Source organism: Megalops cyprinoides, chromosome 6 (genome assembly GCF_013368585.1).
Source record: "Megalops cyprinoides isolate fMegCyp1 chromosome 6, fMegCyp1.pri, whole genome shotgun sequence".
In the NCBI taxonomy this organism is placed as follows: Eukaryota; Metazoa; Chordata; class Actinopteri; order Elopiformes; family Megalopidae; genus Megalops; species Megalops cyprinoides.
In genome coordinates this window covers 118835-143082 of record NC_050588.1, presented here as the reverse complement: position 1 = coordinate 143082, position 24248 = coordinate 118835, and the positions used below count along the sequence as shown (strand labels likewise).

Sequence of the window (24248 nt, the reverse complement as noted above, 5' to 3'; positions counted from 1 at the left end):
AGAAATGCAACATCAAGCACCAGTCATGTTCCCTCTGGTCACCAGCATCATAAAAACAATTCTCAGCTATTTTCACTAACTTAAAAAATTTAAATTGAAGCTATGCATTGCTGTCTTCATCTTCTTCTCATTGAAAAGTCAGCAAAGTAAAAAGAAAACAGAAGGTGAAACTTTTTAAAGATTTGGAAAGAATTGAACCCAGTGATCATACCTACTTGATTTGATTCGGTGTGCTGTTTAGTTGGGCTACATACGTGCTGTTTCAGCAGGGCTACATGATGTTACAGTGGGCATGGTAGTAAAACACAGATCCCAGTTTCAGCTTTTCCTGTTTGAACAGCACAAAATAAAAGATAAATTCAGGATGCATCACATATCAATAAAATGTAAAAGGATAATACTTCACTTCATGGATATTCATGCATCATCCTGCACATATCTGTTTAATTATCTTTCCTGTTAATGTAGAATTAATATCTCCTCTTCGTATTTTTCTGCCTGTTGTGGGTTGACCTTTGATTATTTTTCATGCATTCTAATAGATGGCTTGATTGTGCATGCATATTCCATTTGCTTCACTTGCTTTGTGTTTTGCTTGTGCATCCCCTAACTTGCCAACTTTCCTTCCTACTTTTCTTTTGGTCTTTGTTTGCATAGATCTCTCTGCCACATACTTTCCTACCTGTCTGTCAGTGTAGCTTTACCTAAAAATTCAGGATACACACATACAGTGTTTGCTTTGTATTTGCCATTGTGTGCTTCTGTGTTTCTGAATCACCTGCTTTTCTATTTTTGACTGTCCTTAATATTAGTTGTTTTGTCTGTTATGATTGCTTAATTGTGCAATGATAAACTGTGTTCATAAACACGTTTCTTAAAAAATGTTTGTCTTTTTCTTAGACGTTTTATTTTTTTTTTTTTAAAAAAAGCACATTGGATCAGGTCATAAAAGATTGAAAAAGGTTGCTCTTAAAGATCATAAATATCTTTGGTATTCATTAGTATAACCAGAGGAAAGTTTTTATATAATATTTTTTATAAATTATTTATAATATGACTCATTACCACAGTAATGAGCCAGGTAGAGAGCGTCTCTGTTTACTGCAATAATAAGCCAGAGAGGGGAGTCTCTCCAGGCATCACAGTAATGAGCCAAAGAGGGAGTCTCTCCATTCACCACAGTAATAAGTTAGAGAGGGAGCATTTCTCTGTTTGCCACAGTAATGAGCCAGAGGGTCTTCCACCATAGTAATGAGCCACAGTCACTCTGTTCACCACAGTAATGAGCCAACAATGAGCAAATCAACATTTCTTTAGGTAAGAAGGAACATGTCATTTTTCTTTTGGGGTGTAATTTCCCTTTCAAAGAAATCTCAATAATGATGTGTTTTGATAGATTTTTTGATGAATTTCACTGTAAAGAAATTACAGTGACAACAAATAAAAACAAAGAAAGATAGACATAAAGGAAAAGCAAATGTAAATTGTAAAACAGACACACAAAAATACACACACTGGTTAAAATTTCTTTTGTGAAAAGGAATGAAGTGAAAAGTGTTAATGTCTGGTCATGTACACATCTAAAATATGCTTGGTAATTTTGGGGGGCTGTATGCAACACTGGTCATAGAGAACAGTGTCTCTGGGTGTTAGAATCCTATTCACCTTTCCTTTCTTGTGTTTCTCCCTCTCTCCTGTTCATGCTCAGATACGAGTGGTGAAAGCCTTTCGTAGCTCTGTGTATAGTGGCATCGAGACACCCCAATCGAGGAACTCCATACACAGCTTCATGATGCACCCAGAGTTTCTCATAAATGAGTTGATCCACAACATCCCCCTGATCGACGACACGGACATCGACAATGAGTCAGAGTTGTCCAAGCACAACCACCTCCACCCAGCCCTGCGTGCTCCCCCTCCGCCACCTGTCCCACCCCCTCCCCCCCAGTCCCCACACCGCTACCGGCACCCGCCTTTCCCTTACAGGCAGTACAGCCTCCCTGTCACCTCCAACCGCAACAACAACGCAATTGGCAACGGGGTCCCCCTGCTCCAGGCAAACAGCAGCACAGTCCTTGCTCTCTGTGCTCCACTGTACGGTGTGGAGACCTCCTACTAACTGTGTATGGGATTGGGGGGGGCAGTGAGACACAGCAAGGGACAGAAGAAGCCAGCATTGCTAAGAGAAACAGGGGACATAGAACTACTTTAGAAAGCTTCACTTTTGTTCTGCCCAAAAAACCTAACCCTGTTCCCACTGCTGACACCTCCTGAAGGCCTCCAACCCATACCATAGTATAATAAGACTCATTGCCTGCCACCCCAAAATTCTGACCAGCTTCAACAGAGACTTTTATTTTTGCAGTTGTTCAACACAATTTGAAACACTGGGTAGGTCTTGGAGCTATTGAGTATATTTATTGACTGTAAATGGACTGGTATGGACTGGAGTTTACCTTGACTTCCTTCTGTTTGAAAAGAACAACAAACTCATGGGAAGGGCAACTGGGTGAATTCATTCCACTTTTAATTGATGTTATCAGTATTATTACTATTTATTAGCATCATGATCATTGTCCAGATTATTAATCATTGTTACTACTCATCCAGTTACATCTATGACTATATTGCAGTTTGTAATGCTGTATGGATTAGCTTTAATTACCCTAATATTTGTTTATTCTCCCTCAGTCTTTTCTTTCCTTTTCATCATCATATTTGCCTGTGTGTTTATGTATGTGTTTGTTGTCTTGTATGTTCTAAGAACAAAGAGAAAAAAGTGATATCAAACAAGGATACAATCAGTGTAAAAATAACTCCCATAGTAAAAATATTACTTAAGCTTAAAAAATAAATAAATAACACAAAGCTATTATAGGTACAACTTCACCTTCCCATTTTGTGTTTCTCAGGCAGGATTTCAGGTTGTGGTCGGTTCCTCTAATTCACGTTAAATTTATTTTCTGCTTTCATACTGGCTGAGGGCTGAGAGGACTGGCCTAACTGACCTGGTATTTCAGTTGTGGTTCTTTCTAATTTTTGGCCTGGTTACAACAAAAAACAACAACAGAATTCAGGTAATCTCTGAGGCCTGTACAAAGCCAGTGTGCTGGACAGTACAAAAATGCAATATACTACATACAAGATGGAGGGTCCTTGGGAATTTTGATTCCAAATTTCCCATAATTCACCTAACCTTTCATTTTCACTGACTGCTTTCTACACTTTTCTAATTTCCAGCAAACTCTTAAGAAATTAAAAGCATGATTTTTTTTAAACTAGAAATCCTTGAACACAACAGCAACAGAGTTATGTGATACACAGTTCATTATCAGATTTTTTTTTTTTTTTTTTTTGGTATGGCATCAGCAATATTACAATTTGTCTTTCAGGCATTTTGGTTTAGGGTACTATTAATTCAGCACTGCATGAATATCACTGTTCCATGGTATGTAATACTATATTCTATATATAATTTTGTTCTTGATCTTGTTGCTAGATCAGATATATCCTGATCCTCCACTCACATCTTAGTTTTTAGTTTTTATTTTGAAACAAATTCAAATGTAGCTGCAGTTTATCTAAAATACCTCATATCAGTTTCCAAAAGCAAAATGGACTTTCTCTGAAAGTTGGTTCAAGGTGGCTACTTACTTTGAAGTCAGTAATAGTGCTTAATTATTCAAAGGTTTAAGTCTCTTACTTAAGTTTTTAATAAAGATAAATGCATATGTTTGTTACATATTTCTAACTAATGGAAACCTAGACAAAAATATTTAATGTTTTAGAATATGAAAGCCAAACATTGGAGAAAAACTCATAAGAGTCCATGTAAGGAAAGCCATCATTCATTATTCGTTATTTCTATCCTGTGACAATGAAAGTCAAATTTGCACAATGTGAAACATTTATTGTAAAAAAGGAACTGACAGAAGAGCAGTACTGGTACTTGCTGGTAATGCTTTGTGGTTCCACAGATTGTGAAAATATTGTCATGAGAGTATGTGATCATTCTCACAGCTCAGCACACAGCAGCAACTGACCAGAATGTGTTTTTTCTGTCTTACATTTTGCAGATGTCCTGGTGCCACTGTGCAGTGCAAAGAAATGATGGAATTAAAACAGAATATAACATTATTCTGAAAGTACCCTCATATGCAATTTCCTATCTGTGGCACTGTGGGTCAGGACTATTAACCACTATGTTAAATGATTTAATCCATTGCAGTGAAAAATAATATCCTAGTGAATCTGACTGGCATTTATGTAACCATTTCCCCATGTCCTGAGTTTGTAAAACAGGCTTGATATGTGTATCTATGGCTTTCTGAAGTGTATTTCTCTGTACAAAAATGGTATCTGAGATAATGTCTACTATCAAAAAGTTTTCAGACAATGAAAGCAAAGCATGCACATTTGAATATGGTTTTAACAGAATACTACCTTAGTTGATTCCAAGTCTGTGATGTCATGCTACATCATTATATCATTGGTTGGCACACTAAAGCTGTTTGACACTTCTAGTTTCACTAAAAGCTTTTACTCAAACAGCAGAGGAAAAGGAATGCTGCTTTCCTCCTGGAAATGCACATGGCATCATGTAATGCCATAAGTCATTAGCGTCATTCTCATCCTCATCCATTTTGGGAGGTTTTAATTTCACTGTTACAGGGGACACTGAAGTCCATGTAGTTATGTAATCACATTTCTGGCTGTTGGGTATAAATTAAGAATTGCTTTTCTCAGAGACAATGAATTATCTTACTTAGGATACACAGGTCAGAGACAGTCCCAGTAGTAGATTAAGTAAATTGTTCATCGGTCTTTCAGGAAAAAATGCAGTTGACATAAGTCACAAAGTTATCACGAATTATTTCACCACATTTTATGATGTCACTGAGGTGATACACTACCGATGGTCTGTATTCTAACAGGATATTCAGTTCCTTTGTTTTCACTGTACTTTCTTGTGTAGGAGGCTCCTACTTAAAAATACACAGATGAACAATACTACTTGTCCAGGTCCATTGTCTAGCATCTTTTGTTTCATTTTATTGTTCTAAAAATTACCATAGGAAGCTGAACATGCCAAAATGTGAAGATACATAATATATTTAAAATAAAAGTTAACAAAATGATAATATAATTGCAACACTGCTGTATGTTTTGCCAAACATACAGCAGTGTTGCACTATATATATGTATCTTCTGTGTATCTTGCAAAATACATGTGTATCTTCTGTTTACTTTTTAAGTATGTATTTCTGCAGTTTTCTGCTTTTCTGTTGCTCCTCTAGGTATTTTTGTAAAAGGAGATAAAACTAAATTATAAACAAAATTAAGCTGCTTGTAAAAAAAATAAATTAATATTAATAATAAATACATACATTTTGTGATGATGATGATGATGATGATTATTATTATTGTTATTATTATTCATATCATGCAGTCGTCTAACTATATTCTATTCTATAAAACCTGCATTACAATGAAAAAATTGAAAAAAAGAACATCCAATTACTAAATATATCAAGTTTACCTACCTGTTATTAAGAATAAGATGTTCTATTCTGTAGATAAAACAGTATGAGGATCTACAAGAATATATTGGGGAAAATAACTTTATTTATTGTTTGTATAAAAGAGAAGAAATTGTACATTTACATTTACATTTATTCATTTAGCAGACGCTTTTATCCAAAGCGACTTACATAGGTTACAGTTCTTTACAATGTTATCCATTTATACAGCTGGATATTTACTGAGGCAATTGTGGGTTAAGTACCTTGCCCAGGGGTACAGCAGCAGTGTCCCAGCGGGGATCGAACTGGCAACCTACTGCCGCCTACTGCCGCCTATTATTGTATTCTACAATAATAACTTTGACAAGTGATTGTTGTTGTGTGTCATTGTTTAAATACACTTTCAGCACTTTTAGTAAAAAGACAGACTTTTGTGCTTGTTTGCATGTTGCCAGTAAACATGGATTGACAGCATGAGGGGGACTGTCAAATCCATATTGTTATTATAATCCACATAATTAGATATAAATAATATCCACTGAGGATATTGATATTGTATTTTCACCACAGTAGAGCTCCTCAGTGACAGTATAATGGGATATTCTTCTTTCCTGTTGCACTTCAACTGTAACACTTAAGCACAACTGTATTTTATGTATGCCTTCACTGTGATTTGACAGTAACACATGAAAACACCTTTGCTGTGTTTTAGCAATAACACATAAGCATACCTTCACTGTGTTTTAGCAGTAACACATAAGCAAGGCCACACTGTGTTTTAACTGTAACTTATGCATTCCGTCCCTGTGTTTTAACAGTAATGCATAAGTATGCCTGCACTGTGTTTTAGCAGTAACACTTCCGCATTCCTTCACTGTGTTTAACAGTAACACATGAACATGCTTTCACTGTGTTTTAACAGTAATTCATAAGCATGCCAGCGCTTTGTTTTAGCATTAACACTTACACATACCTTCAATGTGTTTTAGCAATAACACATAAGCACACCTGCACTGGTTTAGGCAATAATACATAAGCACACCTTCACTGTGTGTGTGTGTCTGTGTGTGTCTGTGTGTGTTGGAAGGGGGTATGCCTACCTGCAGTGGACTCTTCTGGCTGGCAGCAGGGCTTCCAGGGGAGAGGGGAAGAAGGGGAGATGTACAGTTAATTGGAAATGGGGGATTGTGTGTTGGATGTGTTTAATAAAGATTGCTCTGTATTTTAATCACTGCTTTTGTAGTCTGTTTGGTGGGGCTGGGTGGATTCTTGTAAGGTAATAAGAACTTGATTAAAGGTTGGGAAGATGAGCGGCTCCCTCCCTGTAGCATTGCTATTACAAAAAATGGTGTATTTCAGTTGATGAGGTACTGAAGATTTATGAATAGGCTTCACCAGTGGACCTTTCAAATGTCCACAGCCATTTCTGCTGGTGTCTGACTTGTTTTTGCATGGTTTGAGTTGTTGTTTGCACCTTGCTGGTTCAATCCCCGCTGGGACACTGCTGCTGTACCCTTGGGCAAGGTACTTAACCCAAATGAATAAATGTAAATGTAAATGTTCAGCTGTGGGCTGCCCAACAGTAAAATCAAGGACAACTATACCAATTCATCCAAACAATGCAAAAAAGCGAGGAATAATGGAAATGCTAATGATCTAACCTCTACCACATCCTGGCCCTGCCTCAAACTGCTCTGGTTACTTCTCCAACCCAGGATGCCCCTCTATGGGTAGGCATGATTGAATGGAACCACACTACACATGACTAAATTTCTCTTCCAAACTGCACACGACTAAATCTCCCTCCCACACCGCACACCACTAAATCTCCCTCACAAACTGCACTCCATTAAATCTAATTCCCACTCTGCACACCACTAAATATCCCTCTCAAACTACACACCATTAAATCTCCTTCCCACACTGCACACCATTAAATCTCCTTTCCACACTGCACTCCACTAAATATCCCTCCCACACCATGCACCACTAAATCTCCCTCCCTCACTGGACAACAATTGATATTCCAGATATTCCTCCACAGAGGGAGCCATAGTAGTTTTTAGGGTCCAGTTATGGTTGATCTGGTTTCAGTGTGGTTCATTAGTGTGTGGTGGCTAGTTGGTCTGGTTTGTTTCGTTAGTCTGTGGATAGTGGCTGGTTGATCCTTTCAGCGTGGTTAGTTGGTGCATGGTAGTTTTTACAAGAGAGGAGCTTGCTGATGAACTAAGGTACACCAGGCTGAGATGACATATTGCAGGACTCTCATCAACATTGTCATTTGTCACCCTCACAATCACTGTACCAATGCAGGAATGAGGAGCATGGTGAATACAATGCTTGAATACACTAATATTTGAATACAAATATTTTTCACACTGCAAGTCGTCCAACCCACTATACCCTGGCTAACTTACCCGCTCCAATCCCCAGGGGAAAGAAACCAATTTGCTCCATTGCTGTGGGCTTCTAGGGACTGGCATCGGATGACACAGCAGGGATCAAACCTGGGCCATAGAGCTCAGTTTGCATCAAAACAAGCACCTTAACCACTGAGCTGTTTGGGAACCCCCACTCTTTACTGTTGATCTGTAATGCAGTAATATCTGCAGAGTAGGGGGTAAATGTCTGACACCAAGAAACATTGCCAGAAGAGTGATTTCTGAATCTGATTTCTGAAACATTTGGAGTAGGGGTGCAAAACTGTCAAATTTGTCTGGGTGACTTTCAGCTTCAACTGACTAATTTCTCTTTTACATTCATCTCCATGCAGAAAACTTTCTGCCTCCCCATGCTCCAATTGGTTTAGAGAATTTTGTAATAATGTTTTGTAATAATGCTCTCAAATCTTTGTTCTATTTCCCTGTTCACAGCACAAGTGAAGCTCTGAAGTCAGTCTCTAAGGCAAGGGTGTCAAACATATGGCCTGTGGGCCGGTTCCAGCCTGCCAATGGGGTCCAGTTTACAGGCTGATGTGTGGAAATTGCATTGAAAGGCCCATTAATTCTAATTTTCCAAATAAAATGCATTGTTATTCCTAGTTTGTCCACTAGGACAAATGCTGCCGTAGTGTGAGCAGTAGGTCTATGGTATAGTCACCAGAAGACCCCTTTAAGTTGGCTACACACTACAGCCCTACCAAGCTTCAACCTCACACATGGGTGGCAGTGTAGCGTAGTGGTTAAGGAGCAGAACTCATGAATAAAAGGTTGCTGGTTTGATTCCCTGCTGGGGCACTGCTGTTGTGCCCTTGGGCAAGGTACTTAACCCCCAATTGCCTCAGTAGCAAAATGTCCAGCTGTATAAATGGATGAGATTGAAAATAATGTAAGTTGCTCAGGGGATTTATTATTACAATAATGTAACAAACCTTTCTTTCTTTCTTTTACTATTTTCCACATTTTAGAATAATAGTAAAGACAAAACAAGCTACCTTATTGTTCATGAAATTGCATCGGTGACGAAGCCATAAACCGAGGGTGAATTTGTGAAGATGTGCATGCTGAAGGCAGCAGAATTTGTGTACCCAGACAGGCTTTTGCTAACATTAGCCTGATGAGAAATTTGGTAGCAGAAATTGTTTCAGATCTTGCTGGAGATTTGGACAGCCAACATAAGAACAAAGTCATTGTAGATTTTTTGACTGAAATTGATGAGAATTTTGACCTTACAGAGTTTAGATGCAAAACCCTCTATATCCGTCAGACTTCTTTTCTTTTAAGTGAGCATTTTTTATCAGGCTCCTATGTTCAGGTTCAGGAATTTCATTTTAAAGGTAATGATAAGGTTATTAGTTAGTGAATAAAATGCCTTTTTTTTCAAAAATGTCACTTTAGACAATTCATTGGTTTTTAACAAATTTTGCGTCAAAACCAGCTAAATCCATGTGTGCTTTTTTTACAAAAACCTCCAAATCCACCTCTTTGGGACAAGACATAGTAAACAGTTGCAAAATCACTAAAGATGCAACTAGAAACCCTGAAAAAGATGAAAGCACAATCAATTCAAAATTGAACAGTGGACAAACCTCTTTACGCGGGGGTGGAGTGGAGTGGGGTGGGGTGGGGTGAGGTGGGGTGGTGGGGGGGGCATAACATCCATATGAGACAGAAGAATGGCATCTTGTTTGACTTTATCGTTGGTGTAATACAGCTGTTGTCTGATGTATAGTAAATCGGATTCCCTCAAAGTAACAGCAGCGCACGAAGAACTGTTATGAGTGCAGGTTATACTCATCCATTTCATCGTACTCCATGTTAAAAGTGTTAAAAATCTCAATCTCAATCAAATACAATCTCCACAATAACAACACAAACATCAACAAAAAAGCCGGCTCCTCAGCACGCAACCATGTTGAAACTGCTTGAAATCATATGATTCGATTCGTGCCTTCTGATTGATTCTCGGAAGATAGAGGCTTTTGCTGCCAAAGGGAAGTGGCGTTTAGAGGTTTTTGCCTACAAATCGATATTTCAGACCGGGCAGAGTGTGGTATTTAGCGGGTTTTGAAGCAAAATTATTTGAGTAACGTATACTATGTGTGCAGAGCATTCACTCAACATTGTTATCTCATTTTTGGCGGAGGTGGTGTTTAGTGGCTTTTGCATCTGAACTCTTCAGATGTTGCTCAACTGGCGATATATATACATGGTTCTGATGCTACTTTGTCATCAGCACCAATTCAAACTCCTCAGGGCTAGTCAGACACCACAGCAGCAAATGACATTTTCAGGCCTTATTGGAGTGCTGGACAGACTCAGAGTGGACTGGGCCTGCACCCTCAACCTGCCGACTGATGGCGTAAGTATGAAGTATTGCATAGCAAGTCATTAAGAATGGACCACACCATGGATGTGTGGTCCACATCAAATTTCATTCAAGCCAGAGGGCCACATCGTCATCGATTTGATAGCCTGCTTAGCGGTAAAAACATTACCTATGGCCTACCCTACCTTTGGAAATTTGGAAATTTGACAATTTGACTAAAAATGGAAGACAATGGCTGAGTTACTCAATCCAGAATGGATACAGGACCCTGCCTTATGGTGGATATTATAGAACACTTGAATCATCACAATGATGCAAAGTTGCAACAAAGCTGTCACACAGTGTCAGCATATGTACTTTCCAGTTGAAGTTACCTTTGTGAGAAACACAGCTGAAAAATGGTGACCCTGTTCATTTCCCTCATCTGAGCATCACGTCTGCTACTCAGTGATGTTGACATGATTTGTTACAAAGACAAGATTACAAAACTACTTAATTAACTACTTAACTAATTTCAGGTCTTTAGCTTTAGAGGGATTATACAATTTTGCTCATCATTCACAGTCAAATCTTCTGATGTGCCTGTGGACCTACAGCTGGAGATATTTGAGTGTAGTGTTATTCAAAATTGAGCAAAACACAGCTAGTTGTACAGCTGATTAATGGAATTTAGTGGAAGATGCTAGCTAGCCACTGGTACACACCAGTAGGCCTATACTGGCAGAGCACCTGTATTATAATGTATTACCACCCCACAGGCTTCAGCTGGAAATAATATACCATGAAAATCAAATTGAAATTGAAATGGAACTTTACTGGCATGACAAATAAAACTTAAAAGATAAAAAGATAAAAAAGACATAACAAATATAGAAGTAGCAATTACATTGACAACAATCATATAAAATATTGTGAACTATGGCATCTAATCATGTATACACACCTATCCACATATCCACATATACACAAGGGCGTAACTTTGGGTTGAACATTGGGTTGATGAATATGATTATTTGGCGGGGTTGTATTGCCCCCCCCCCCCCCCCCCCCCCGCCGGTAATTTAGGCCAATGCATATACATACATATACACATACATGCATGCACATGCTTATACATATACATACGCACAAATACACCCACATATACACACTCATAGCCATACTACATATTTGCACACAAAATGTATTTTGTCTCAGAATGTTTTAAATTGCAAAAATTTATACTCGATCCTTCACATAAGGAAAAGCTCTTAATTTGACAGGCAACCTCCTTGCACGTTTTCGCCTTAACGTTATGACGTCATACGCAGTCAGCGCAAACTCAGACATAGAGAGCGTATTCGCTCTAGATAAGGTAAGGTAGGCTAAATTTTCTTGATCCGTTTTTTCCTGAAATGGTTATTATACCTCCTTTTAAATTCCATTTCATTAACGTAAAGTATTTATAATCTGAGGACTTCCCCGGGAATCTACCTAGCAGGCGCATCAGCAAGTAGCTCATATTATCAAGCTCGTTCATATCTTATACTGGTTAAGTAGCGCGCTAGCTCGCTACTTTGCGCCGTCGCAAAAAGGATTTGTAACGATGGAAATCTGAAGTTCACCAGAGAAAGAAAATGTGCATACATTTCTCTTTATCTGAAAAGCACTGTCTGAACAAGATAAATGTTTGTGGCGAGGGATATTAAAGCAGTGTGTCAGGCTGGGTGCCATCATCATCACAGGCCATGCGACTGACATCAAGACAATATTTTGCGTTGCATTTCTTTATGATCATTTGGAAAAACTTAATTTAGGGAGATGGTGCAGGTCAAAAGGTACACATTTATCTTCTTGTGAGTCGCGCTGGATAAGAGCTGATCATGGAGTATTTTCCCAGAAAATCCAGGGCCAAAGGGGGGGGGGGGGGGGGGGGGGGTGGGGGGGGGGGGGGGGGGGGGGCGGACAAGTACATTTCATCAGTTCCAGTCTATGGGTGGTAAAAATGAAACAATTAGTGAAATTGATTAGCTTTTCCTCAGTTTAATTTCATTTATTGAATTCATGTGAAATTATTGGGTTAAGATGGTCATTTACCAGTCCCGTGAAACTGTCTTCTGAAATGGAATAGAATTCTTACTGCAGTTGCATTAATTTGCAAGCCAGGGGTACTTCTCTTTAGTAATTTGCATTGAATAGGTAGTGATAAAAATTCTCCTTACATATGCATGGGTTTTTTAGTTGGCTTCTATTAACATGTTGCAGTTAGCTAGGCTACAAGCTTCAACTTCAAATGCATTTTGACTTTCTGTCTAGGTAATTAGTGTGGTTGCCCGTCGGGCAACCCCTTGCATCATCAGCAATTCCACTGACAGCAGCAATTGGAATTTACGCACGTTGGCAGCAGCAGGTGGCTTGTGTGTGAACTGGCAGTATACTATTCAGTAAGACAAAGCAATGATCGTTATGCCATTATCTGTAAGAAACGTTCAAAACAGTAACCTGGTACAGCATCTGGAGTAAAGGCAATTGTATGAAACATGTTAAATATGCGTATTCTGGCCATGATGAAGGCTAGGCTATTTCTTTCATGGTAGTAGTAGAGCTAACGTTTCACACAACACCACTGATTAAAAAACAGGTTATATAGGAGACGGTATCAATAATAGTAGTCCTATGAAAAATTTCAAAGCCAGATTTGGAAATGAATATAAGTGTATAATGATGTTAGCTTGTAATGGTGTTACTCTTAAGCATTTTTCTTTGGTTTTTTATAGCTAGCTAAGGTTACAAATAACCTTAATTATCATGCTTCACACTGTAGACCTATGTATTTTGATGCTCTAGATAATGTTCTTACGATTTATTACTCATTCAGCAATGCATATTAATATGAATGCCCTACACGAGAGGTTATTTGGTACAATCCAGTTCAGATGGTGTACCTTACAATTAAAACATTAATAAAATTTGTTTCTTGTAAATAGCAACAGGTCTCTTTCTGTGTATGAAATGTTTATATCTGTAATTTTGACAAAACCAAACCCTGCCCCCCCTGGATCTCACTATTTTTCAAACCCTGGTTACAGCCATGGACCAAAGCTAACAGTTCATGCATTTTACTACTTTTCAGCTCACACATGTCATTACCAGGCATATCATGTTCTGTTATAATTTTTGGATCATTTAACCTACACATTCTCTTACAATTTACACATATGCTGAAAACCATGATTGTTTTTCCATTGACATCATTGCCAGATTAGAATTTAATTTGGCACATTAACTCTGCCCACTTTTTCTTGAGAGACAAAATGAGACAAAATATCATTTTTTGAATGCAGTCAAAAAAAGATGTTTCATGTAAAACCATTGTTTGAGTTTGAACCAAACGTTTAGAAGTAGACAAAGAATTATTTATTAATTTCTCTGTCTTTGTGTCAACAGCTCTACCCACTATAAGCAACTATATTCTCTCCTGTCTGTCTGTATATCTGCAGGAGCGGCGGTTTCCACCTAGCTCACTCTAACAACAGTCAGACTTCAGGACTGGCTCAGAAAACTTTTTAAGCCATGCCTCTGCAGGTAAAGGCAGAATCTGTGCTCGACAGCAGAGATTACACACGGGTGGAGGTGGCATCAAGTCTTAACAGAAGTGAAGACATGGAGGAGATGACAAAGAGGAAGACTGGATATGGGATGAGCAGGGAAGAAATAGATGTACTATCCAGTATAAAGGAGGAGGAAGAGGAAGGCACGGAGAGACAGAGTAAGGTGATGAAGAGGGAGGGTGGTGTGAGCGATGAAGAGGACAAGGAACTGTGGAGTGAGAAGGGAAAAGAGAGGGATGAACAGATGGAGAGAGATCATACTGATCACACCACCCAAACTGAAAGAGAGCTGAAGAATGAAGAAAATCAAGATTGCAAGTATTGGGAAGAGAAAGTCCTGCCACCTCAGGTCACTTCCTGTTTGCTCACTGACAGGTCACCTCCTTGTCCTGTGGATATTAACAGGGACCAGGGAGTGAGATATCCATGTAGGCAGGATGAACTCTCACCAATTGTCCAAGAAAGGTCATGGAGGCTGAAAGGACAGGTTGTGACATGTAAGAGGGAGGTGATGAGTTACTTGGACAACCCCCTGACAGATGCATCAGAGAAAGAGTAAGTGAAGGGGATCTGTGGACTGTGTGTTGTTCTTTCTTGTTGCAGTCAGTCGTAACACAAATACCATGCTTTTATTTGCCTTTTTCAGCATCTGTGCTGAGCCCTTCCTGGGATCCTCTGTCATCTCCTCCAGGAAAGGAGACACAGGTGAAGAAATATTTCCTACCGTTTTCCTTTTAGTGTGTTATTGATATAAACATCTAACTAGTGTACATATGAAGAGTTTTGTTCCAAAACTCAATAAAAGCCAGTTTTTCACAAGTGCATTTTTCCATCGGAAATGAATGCTTATTGGAAGCTTTCTATGTGTGTAAAATGTTTCTGTTCTTATTCTTTTAAATGGCATGTTTTAGTTTTGCATTAAAATGCATTTTGCACAAAAAACAGCTATTCGATATGAAAATATGTATATTTTAACCAAAACATGCAGCATTCATTGTTGAGCTGGAATGGAATGCTGGAACTCTGACTCCTATCTTGCAGGACCAAACACTCCTTTCTTACCGCAACAGCATAGCAAACCAGTTTTCTCCTGGCCATAGTTTCCCATGATAAGTATGGGTATCTGAGTTTCCAGATGTTTTCAATGGATTATTTTAAGACAGATGAGTGTCATTTGTTCACTTAACCTGGGGAATTTCTCATGGTGACTTATGTAAACATTGAGGATTTAATGTGGGCTAAGTCAAAGATCCACTTACAGAAGTGTGTCCCCAGTATTTCATTTGCGGACTTTATTTATGTTTCTGAAAGGTTATATATTTTTCGAACATCTGAAATGGCTCATTGATTGATTTTATTTTATTTAACAATATTTATCATATTTCACTGTTGCAAACCTAAAAGTGCTGCTTTTTCTTACAGAGTTATGTGATGTGAGGTGGATATGTAGAATTTTTTTAAAAATATGATGATTTGTATTTGTGAAGTAGAACCATCTTGTGTTATATTTCAAACAAATGCATGTCATTTTACATTACATTAATTTAGCAGATACTATTATCCAGAGCGAAATCCAGTACAAGTGAATAAGTGTGTCCATCCAAGTTATATGAGCAACAGTGCCAGACCTGCGTAACAACACTCCCAGGCCCACAAGTGCATGCACAACACCATTCAGTTAATTTATGCTAGTCTGAAAGTAAAACAATGCAGAAAGTTAGATGTAATGCCAATAAATCACAGCACAAACCTATGCTATAATTTCATCAAAAACAAAAAAGTGTGCCAATCTCTACCATAGGTTGTTTAATTATTTAAAACCAAATTACCAAAATTTGTCAATGGATATATAACATTTTGGGACAAAACTCTTCATATTGTAATTATTTGCAGGATAAAAAAAGATTCTACTCTGCTTTTGTGACACAAAAACAGAAGAATTGAAAAACTGACAATGGTAAATACAAAGTATTGTTTGTGCACTGATGTTCTTCCATGTTAAATGCAACCTTCTGTAACATGGGCCAGGTATAAGGGGGTGAGTGCATGACTCACACTTTAAATACAGTTCTGTGAACATTTAGTAATCACTTTTGACTAGTGAAATTATAGAAGAAGGCCTGCAGAAGAAAATTTGGAGGCAATTAATGAAGGAATATCAATATTGAATTGAGCATGTTTTAGTGCTATATGTTTAGGGCACATACGAATGAAGATACAGCATACTGTGTTTAACTCCATTTGACTTTGGACTTGTTCTTGTTTTCTGTGGGAAATCCTGAGTCTGTGTTCAGAAAACTGTCACACTGGTGAGCTTTCTCATCTATTTGTTTTTTTTTCTCTCATCTTTTTCATCTTAGTTTTCCTGCTGTTGGTTTTTTATATATACACAGATGGGTGACAAATGAAAGAAAAACCCTGAATAAATGAGTGGAGAAACATAACGAATGCAGTTGCTTCCACACAGGTGTACTACATGGTACAATTAAGCAATTAACATCCAGTCGTGCTCTGTGGCGTGTTGAGCAGGCCTACTTGATCTCAATTTGGATCAAGAGGAAAAGATCTAAGTGACTTTGAAAGAGGGTTCATTGTTGGGGCACAGATGCCAGGAGCTTCAGTCACAAAGACTGCTCAACTGGAAAGTGTTTCAATAGGAACAGTAACTAAAGTGACATCTGCATTTAGATCTATGGGAAAGGCATCAGTAAATAGGGTCAGAAATTGTGACTGACAGTGCACATTCGATGACCGTGATGCTCGTGCATTAGTGCGATATGTAAGGAAAAACAGAAGAGCAACTCTTCCTCAGGTGACTGAGAATGTCAATGCAGGATGTGATCAGACTGTGTCAGCAAGAACAGTCTGTTGACAATTACATAGAGACGGATGGGTTGGGTTGCAGTGCATAAACCCCTCATTACAAAAATGAATGCACATTTGAGAGTTCAGTGGTGCATAAACCATAGGCACTGGTTTACAGAGATGTGGAAAAAAGTGATATGGTCAGATGAGTCATCCTTCACCATATTCCCGACAAGTGGGTGAGTGCATGTGTGGCATACACCCAGAGAATGGTACAGGCCTGAATGCTTGACCTTTATGATGAGGGGGTGCGGTGGCTCTGTTATGCTGTGGGGGGCATTTTGCTGGCATGGTTTGGGTCCACTTGTCCCCTTAGAGGGAAGGGTCACTGTAAATCAATACAAAGTTGTTCTGAGTGATCAGCTTTATCCTATGATGAAGCATTTCTATCCTGATGGGAGTGGTCTCTTCCAAGATGACAATGCCCCCATCCATACGGCACGAGGGGTCACTGAATGGCTTGATGAGTATGAAAATGATGTGAATGTGAATGATGCTGTGGCCTTTGCAGTCACCAGATCTCAACCCAGTTGAACACCTATGGGAGATTTTGGACCGACGTGTTAGACAGCACTCTCCACCACCATCATCAAAACACCAAATGAGGGAATATCTTTGTTCCGTATTTTGTTCCAACCCTCCAGTTCCAGATTTGTAGAATCTATGCCAAGGCACGTTGAAGCTGGCGGCTCGTGGTAGTGCCTGTATATACATACAGGGTATATGTATACAGGGTTTTTGCCTGGTAAAATTTATGAAAATAAATTATAAAATTAAAAACTTGTCGGTCAAAATGTCCGGTAATAATGCTCATACAAAACGTAGCTATAACAAAGGCTATTCCTAAACAGGACATTTGTGTTTTGACAGTGAAACATGCTTATTTATGAGTTCAGCGAGCTGTACCCCGACTGGGCTACTCTGACTAAAATTGCCTGTGTTCTGCCCGTGTCTAGCATGCCAACAGAGAGGGGCCTCTCTCTGCAGAATTGAATTAAGACAGCGCTGCAAAGTTGTCTGGAGAAGGAGAGAGTGACGCGGCTCATACACATTGCAGATTGCAAAGACACGTTTGATTTCAAGTCGGCAGCAGAGGACTTTGCCGCAATGAAAAAAAGGAGAAAATAAAATGTTACTTGATAGCATATAGGCTACATTTGATGACATGTAGGCCTAGCCTTTTTTATAGGATACAGATGTTTCATAATAGCTTACATTTTAGTGGCTAATGTTGAGGTTTTGCTCAATCGTTGTTGTTCGTTTTGCTTAATCGTTACTGTTCATTAAATAGTCAAACTGATTTGAGTCATTGTCATTCTTTCATCGACCTAGGTGTACATTATATTTGCGTTTGTAACATTGTGACCAGGGCCGGCGGAAGCGCTGGGCAAACTGGGCAATTGCTCAGGGTGTCAGACCACTAGGGGGCCCACACCATGATGAGCTTTGTAAAAATTACGAGAACGATCACTGAATATTCGATGGCTTGGCGATGAACAGGGAATTTTATGAACATTTTCATACTCTTAGCAGTGGTAACAGTCATCATAATGAGACGTTCAAAGCCTAGTGGTGCTGAATATAGAAGGCGTGCACAGTGAAAAATCTTGGAAAGCTGTCCAAAATTAATAAACTTTTCCCCAAAAGGTTCCGATACTGCTCAAGAAGCTAACCTTAGTCTAGCTAGTTCTAGTGCAGCAGTGTCAGGGCACAGGCAAGGACTCAGGCGCGGACCACGAGAACTCCAGAATCCAGGCGTTTATTAACAAAATCGCAGAACAAGCAGGCAGTCCGAAACAGGCAGGGTCAAAATACCAGGAAGGCAGTCCAAACACAGTCAGGAATCAAAGCCGGGGACAGGCAGGGTCAAACCAGGTAGTCAGGAAGATCAGGTGAACAAGGCAGGACAGCAGGCAGGAGCAAGGTCGAAGAGCAGGCAGGGTCAATTCGGGGAACAGCGATCAGGCAGAAAACACGGCGGGAATGAGACAGGTAAAGGCACACTGCAACAAACTGGCAACAAGACAGAGACAAGCAGGGTAGGTACAGGGCTGTGCTGATGAGGAGATGGGAAGCAGGTGTGTAAGCAGGCAGGAGGGGATGATCGGGTGGGCGGAGACAGGGCGGAGAGTGGGGCAGGGCTAGAACACAAGGAAAACAAAAGCACATGGACAGGGAAAACAAAACACAATAGCTAGGGGGCGGGAGCACTGACACGCAGTGACTAGCCTAGCTTCGGAACATAAAGAGCAGAGGGATGGAAAGACGAAGGCCGACAACGAGGAGGGTATTGATCTGCAACGGGAAATTGGGGACATTGATACAGATGATCTGAGCTTCAAGATAAAAATAGCTGACAAGAGCTATCCCAGCAATGTGTGCGATTCACCCATTGACATGCTTAGGTACATCTACTGGGAAAATGTTTTGGATTTGTACCCAAATCTTAGCGTTGCCCTGCGCTTATTGTTAACTGTGCCGGTAACTGTGGGATCAGGAGAGAGGAGTTTTGCGCGTCTCAAACTTGTAAAGAACCAATGGTGTACTAGCCATCGGGCGTACCGGGACAAATCCTGGTAGGCCGCTGCATCGGTGGGCCAGTGGACAGTCAAAAAATCCATAAAGTTTTTACCAGCCCTCTCTGTGTGCCTATCATCTGATGAAATGGTTCAATTGGCATACATATGTCAACCTATACGGAATATCCGTATAGGATTTTCCCCCATTTAAATTGAACGGATTATAAAAAAAAAGAAACATGGTTCAAAATTTATTGCGTGCTATTCATTTTGAAAACGCATGAACACCCAAACACACACTACGGTAAACAAAGAACAACTGGATGCTTGTTTCCTGAAGTCTTGCACAATAGACCAATACTTCCGTGTCGTCACACAGGGGGCTGGTGGCTTTGGCTGTCGTAGACTTTTCATTTTTCACAACTTTCTCAATGTAATTAAATAACTTTACCATGTTTCTATAATGTTGGTATAATTTTTTTTGCATTGTAGCAGTCACATACTACAAAATATATTCACACCAACATGATCACGAGAGTAACTTTAGAGATTTATTTTAACACAGGTTTTCCCCCATAAATAGCTGATAGCTGATAGCTGACCGAATGCATGTGTCAGCCAGCACTTTAAGAGTCACCGACCGCCTTGGCTAGTTTTGAGGTAAATTAACTTATTGACTGTCTCTAGCCTTAGGTAAAACATAAAACTTCACATTGGGATTTTGTTTCTTATTAATATTACACCTGACAGCACAACTCTTCTCTATTACTATTGCTGGGGATCCATTGATATGTGGCTAAACTGCTACCTAGCTGCTAAAGCTAGTAACATTACTAGCCTACCGTTTCCCCATAGAATCATATGGTTTTCCCTGAATCGGGCACGTTACCTTTACATTTTTTTTAATTGTAGGCACACAGAATCATTACTGTAGACAGATATTATTTAATATACATCTAATCATGTAAAAATTATACAATTAAAGATTACATGATGATAACACAATAAAAGACACTGTCGACAATGTTGTCAATTTTACTGGTTACTGCCTGGTGGCTTTCTGCCTATGAGTACAATCAGGTGCACCTGTGATCTGACTTAACAAATCAAGGACATTCAGCTTCTGCTGCAGTGACTAAAGACTAGAGACTGCAGAGACCCATGATGTGACACCTAGTGTAGTATACAGCTTCAAACAATAGCTGAGTGAAGTCAGTTATATAGTGTTGTAGTGCTACTTATAAGTTTACATGGAAACATTGTTGATTTGTTAATAAAGTGTTAATATCTAATTCATTTTGTTGCAATTTATAAATCCTAAGGATTTTCTATGGATTTTATGGATGTTTCCAGAGGGTGATACAGGTGGGCATCTGAAAGGGTTGACATGTATGAATTGCGAGGACTGAGAAATTAACGTTTATTTCAATAATAAGATACCTTAACTTCATGAATGCTTTCATTGTTAAGGCATGTTGCACAGCAGTTTTCAATGACACACGTTCGTATGTAATCCTTTACTTTGACACTGACAAAGTCACGTCACAATTAGTTCAAACAGAGCTTAGTTGTGTAAGCTTACCAACAATGTGCTCATCTAACCTAAGTAAAATATTGCATTGTCACCTGTTTTTTTTATTAATGCTAAATAAAACAAGACAAGTTTTCAATGTTAGCTGTGTGCCGTTATCAAGGCAAGCAAGCTAGCTAGCGATTACTCCAACAATTTTACACTATGCATATTATACATTAAATTGTTAAGCTACTCCTTTCTCACTCACAATGTATTTAGGGTGGCTCGTGCCTTTTCAAACTCATGTTTTCGTGTAATGTACAGTTTTTGATTTAACAATTACAGTTCTGATGGAACTGAGATGAAATGCCCATAGACTTAACATGGGGGTGCCAAAATATTAGCCACAACAATGCTAAGTGAACATTCTAAAAATAACCGTTCAGAACCTTATTCGGATGAACATTCTTTAAAAAACCGTTAAGAAAGTAATCCAAAGTATTTAGATTACCTTACTTACCTTGAGTAATCTAACAGAATACGTTAGAAATTGCATTTTAGGACAAGTATTCTGTAATCTGTAGTGGAATACATATTAAAAGTAACCCTCCCAACCCTGGATATAAAACTTGCTACGTGACGTATATTCAGAAGAGTGTAATCATTTGTAAAGTCCATGCACGTTAACTAATTAAGAGAACTTGAGAATCGTAGCCAAATATAGTTTTAATTCCTGAGTACCCCACCCCCCAGGCCGTACCAATGGATAAGTCCAGGGCTGTATTTCTTTCCCAATACACCCCTGTAAAGAGCTATCTGTGATCGACAATGTCACAAAATCATTTGAATGGATTGGCCGAAATTTCAACTGAGCACCAAATCTGTCACAAATTGGATTACTCCAAGATAATCGAAGAGTTCGCAGCAGCCAAAGCAAGAAAGGTCCTCTTTTAAATGGTGAGTCAACGGTATTAATTCATTACACCTGTCTGTCAATATGTGATAAACTGGCATTTTTTTCTCTTAGAAATTTGAACATAGGGGGTGGCATATTCCTATTTTGCAGAGAGCACTGGATTGTCTTCCCCTGGCCCTGGTCGTGACATGCAACGTCAGATGCGAGTTCCCTCTCTTTTGTGCATTCAGTGATTCAGCTTGGACACTGTTTATTTAATATATATATTTTACAAGCCTACTGTAACAGCAGGTGACACTGTTGCTGAGCATTTTCTAAATGTGTGCGTGTGTGCATGCTATAAGTTGGATATGAGTGAGTGTGCATATTTCATAGTTTTCAATTTAACACGAAATTAGTTCATGTGTACACTAAATGTTTTGAAAGGGTACATGGAAAATGAAAGCCTAACAGTATAATATAAACAACTTGATATTTCACGTTTAACAGACTTTAACTTTATGATTAGTGCGCTTCAGTTGTGTGCACTTCGTGTGAAACACAAATACCCTACGTAAGCCTTTGTGTGATATAGTACAAAGTGGTCAGAAACTGATTTGATGTGCTGTGCTGTGTTGCAATAGTAGCACGCCACGCAATAGTTGGACTGTGTACTGACGTCAGTTAAAAAATGTTTGCCCCCTCCCAGCGCAAATGTCACACTCTGCCTATGATATATGTATGTAAATATAGAGAGAGAGCGAGAGACACTCACAGGCTGTGCCATCTCAGGACTTTGCCTGTTCACAGTCCCCATTTGTTCATGCAGATGTTAACAGGTACGGATTTCTCCTGTCTTTTCTCTCTGTAGGGGAGACTGGTGAGGTATCATCTCATGTCTTTGCCTGCCCCCAGTGCCCATTCGTTCACACAGAAAAAATGAACCTACACCAGCACATTGAGAAGGTTCACCCAGAGGAGTACAGCAGGATTCTGGGATCTGGAGGAAACAGAGCAGCGGACGCACTGCCTCCCAGCAGCACACATGAGCACTCCACACCCACTAAGACACTCCCCAGCCTGACAGAGTCCCACATAGGTACCCAGTGCTCCCAGTGTGGGAAGTGTTTTAGTCTTCAATCTGAGCTGACTTCACATCTGCAGACTCACACAGTGGACCATACGTATCACTGCTCCCAGTGTGGGAAGAGTTTCAAACGTTTATCACAACTGAAAAGACACAAACGAACTCACATAGGGGAGCGTCCATTCCACTGCTCCCAGTGTGGGAAGAGCTTCAGGTGTGCCTCATTACTCTCAAGACACCAGCGCACTCACACAGGGGAGCGCCCATTCCAGTGCTCACAGTGTGGAAAGAGCTTCAGTCAGTCTAGCACTCTAACACAACACCAGCGAATCCACACAGGAAATCCATTCCACTGCTCTGACTGTGGAAAGAGTTTCAGATCTCCATCAGAACTGAAAATTCACAAGCGAACCCACACTGGAGAGCGCCCATTCCACTGCTCCCAATGTGGAAAGAGTTTCAGATCCGCATCACACCTGACATTACATCAGCGATCTCATACAGAGGAACGTCCGCATGACTGCTCCCAGTGTGGGAAGAGTTTCAGGTCTGTGTCACACCTGACAACACACCAGCGAATTCATACAGGGGAGCGCCCATACCACTGCTCCCAGTGTGGAAAAAATTTCATATCTGCATCACACCTGACGACACACCAGCGAACTCACACAGGGGAGCGGCCATTTCACTGTTCCACATGTGGAAAGAGCTTCAGATCAACATCACACCTGACAACACACAAGCAAACTCACATAGCAGAGTGCCCCCACCAGTGCTCCCAGTGTGGGAAGAGCTTCACACAGTCAAGGACTCTGATGCTACATCAGCGAACTCACACAGGAGAGCGTCCATACCACTGCTCGCAGTGTGAAAAAACATTCATATCAGCATCACAGCTGACAGCACACCAGCGAACCCACACAGGGGAACGCCCATACCACTGCTCCCAGTGTGTGAAGAGTTTCAGATCTGCATCAAACCTGACAGCACACCTGCGAACTCATACAGGAGAGCGCCCATTCCACTGCTCCCAGTGTGGAAAGAGCTTCGCACAGTCGGGTACTCTGACACAACATGAGTTAACTCATGCAAGGAAGCCTCCATTCGTCAGTACCCAGAGTGGGAAGAGTGTCAGTCAGTTCAATCTAATTTAACACAACACCAGCAAACTCAAAAAGGGGAGTTCCCATTCCAATGCTCCCAGAATGGGAGGTTCTTCCTTTCTATGACTTTAAATTTTCCAATGCTGTGAGATTTTCATTGTGAGGATGTTGAAAGTGCACTTTGTTCTTTGATGGGTGTAGATCTGCATTTAAAAATTTGGGGTGGGTTGGACAGTTTCACCAGCCACGGCTGCAAAAAGCCACAATCACGCAAAGCATAACAATTTTCCTGAACGAGCGTTGCTTCCTCGGTCAAGTGAAGTTCACCAGGAGGACAACAACATTGTTCAAATGAAGTAACCTCTCAGATATTAATACTAAGAATGA

At 39.8% G+C, this 24248-nt stretch overlaps 2 protein-coding genes across 3 annotated transcripts in view; both read left to right on the top strand.

Annotated features, from left to right (window-relative positions):
• Window positions 1-2412, top strand: part of LOC118779459 (plasma membrane calcium-transporting ATPase 3-like) — a 115259-nt gene extending 112847 nt beyond the window's left edge. The window contains exon 22 of the mRNA XM_036531582.1: window positions 1709-2412. Coding sequence (XP_036387475.1) covers window positions 1709-2119 — 411 coding nt within the window. The 3' untranslated portion in view covers window positions 2120-2412. The remainder of the gene's footprint in view (window positions 1-1708) is intronic.
• A 9185-nt stretch (window positions 2413-11597) lies between these two features.
• LOC118779767 (zinc finger protein 883-like) lies at window positions 11598-23980 on the top strand. 2 transcript variants are annotated; one of them, XM_036532001.1, is made up of 4 exons: window positions 11598-11643; window positions 13769-14434; window positions 14526-14584; window positions 22543-23980. In XM_036532001.1, the coding sequence occupies exons 2-4, from the start codon at window positions 13842-13844 to the stop codon at window positions 23910-23912; spliced, it is 2022 nt and encodes a 673-aa protein (XP_036387894.1). In that variant the 5' UTR covers window positions 11598-11643; window positions 13769-13841; the 3' UTR covers window positions 23913-23980. The 2 variants fall into 2 exon arrangements, with proteins under 2 accessions (XP_036387894.1, XP_036387895.1); XM_036532002.1 differs by lacking the exon at window positions 22543-23980 and adding an exon at window positions 17701-17856.
• The last annotated feature ends 268 nt before the right edge of the window (window positions 23981-24248 follow it).

Excerpts from the sequence above, each read along its gene's own strand:
- LOC118779767 (XM_036532001.1), top strand. The coding sequence starts at position 13,842 with ATGCCTCTGCAGGTAAAGGCAGAATCTGTGCTCGACAGCAGAGATTAC. Across the intron at positions 14,435-14,525 it reads ACAGATGCATCAGAGAAAGA|CATCTGTGCTGAGCCCTTCC; the intron begins GTAAGTGAAGGG and ends TGCCTTTTTCAG. Across the intron at positions 14,585-22,542 it reads CTCCAGGAAAGGAGACACAG|GGGAGACTGGTGAGGTATCA; the intron begins GTGAAGAAATAT and ends TTCTCTCTGTAG.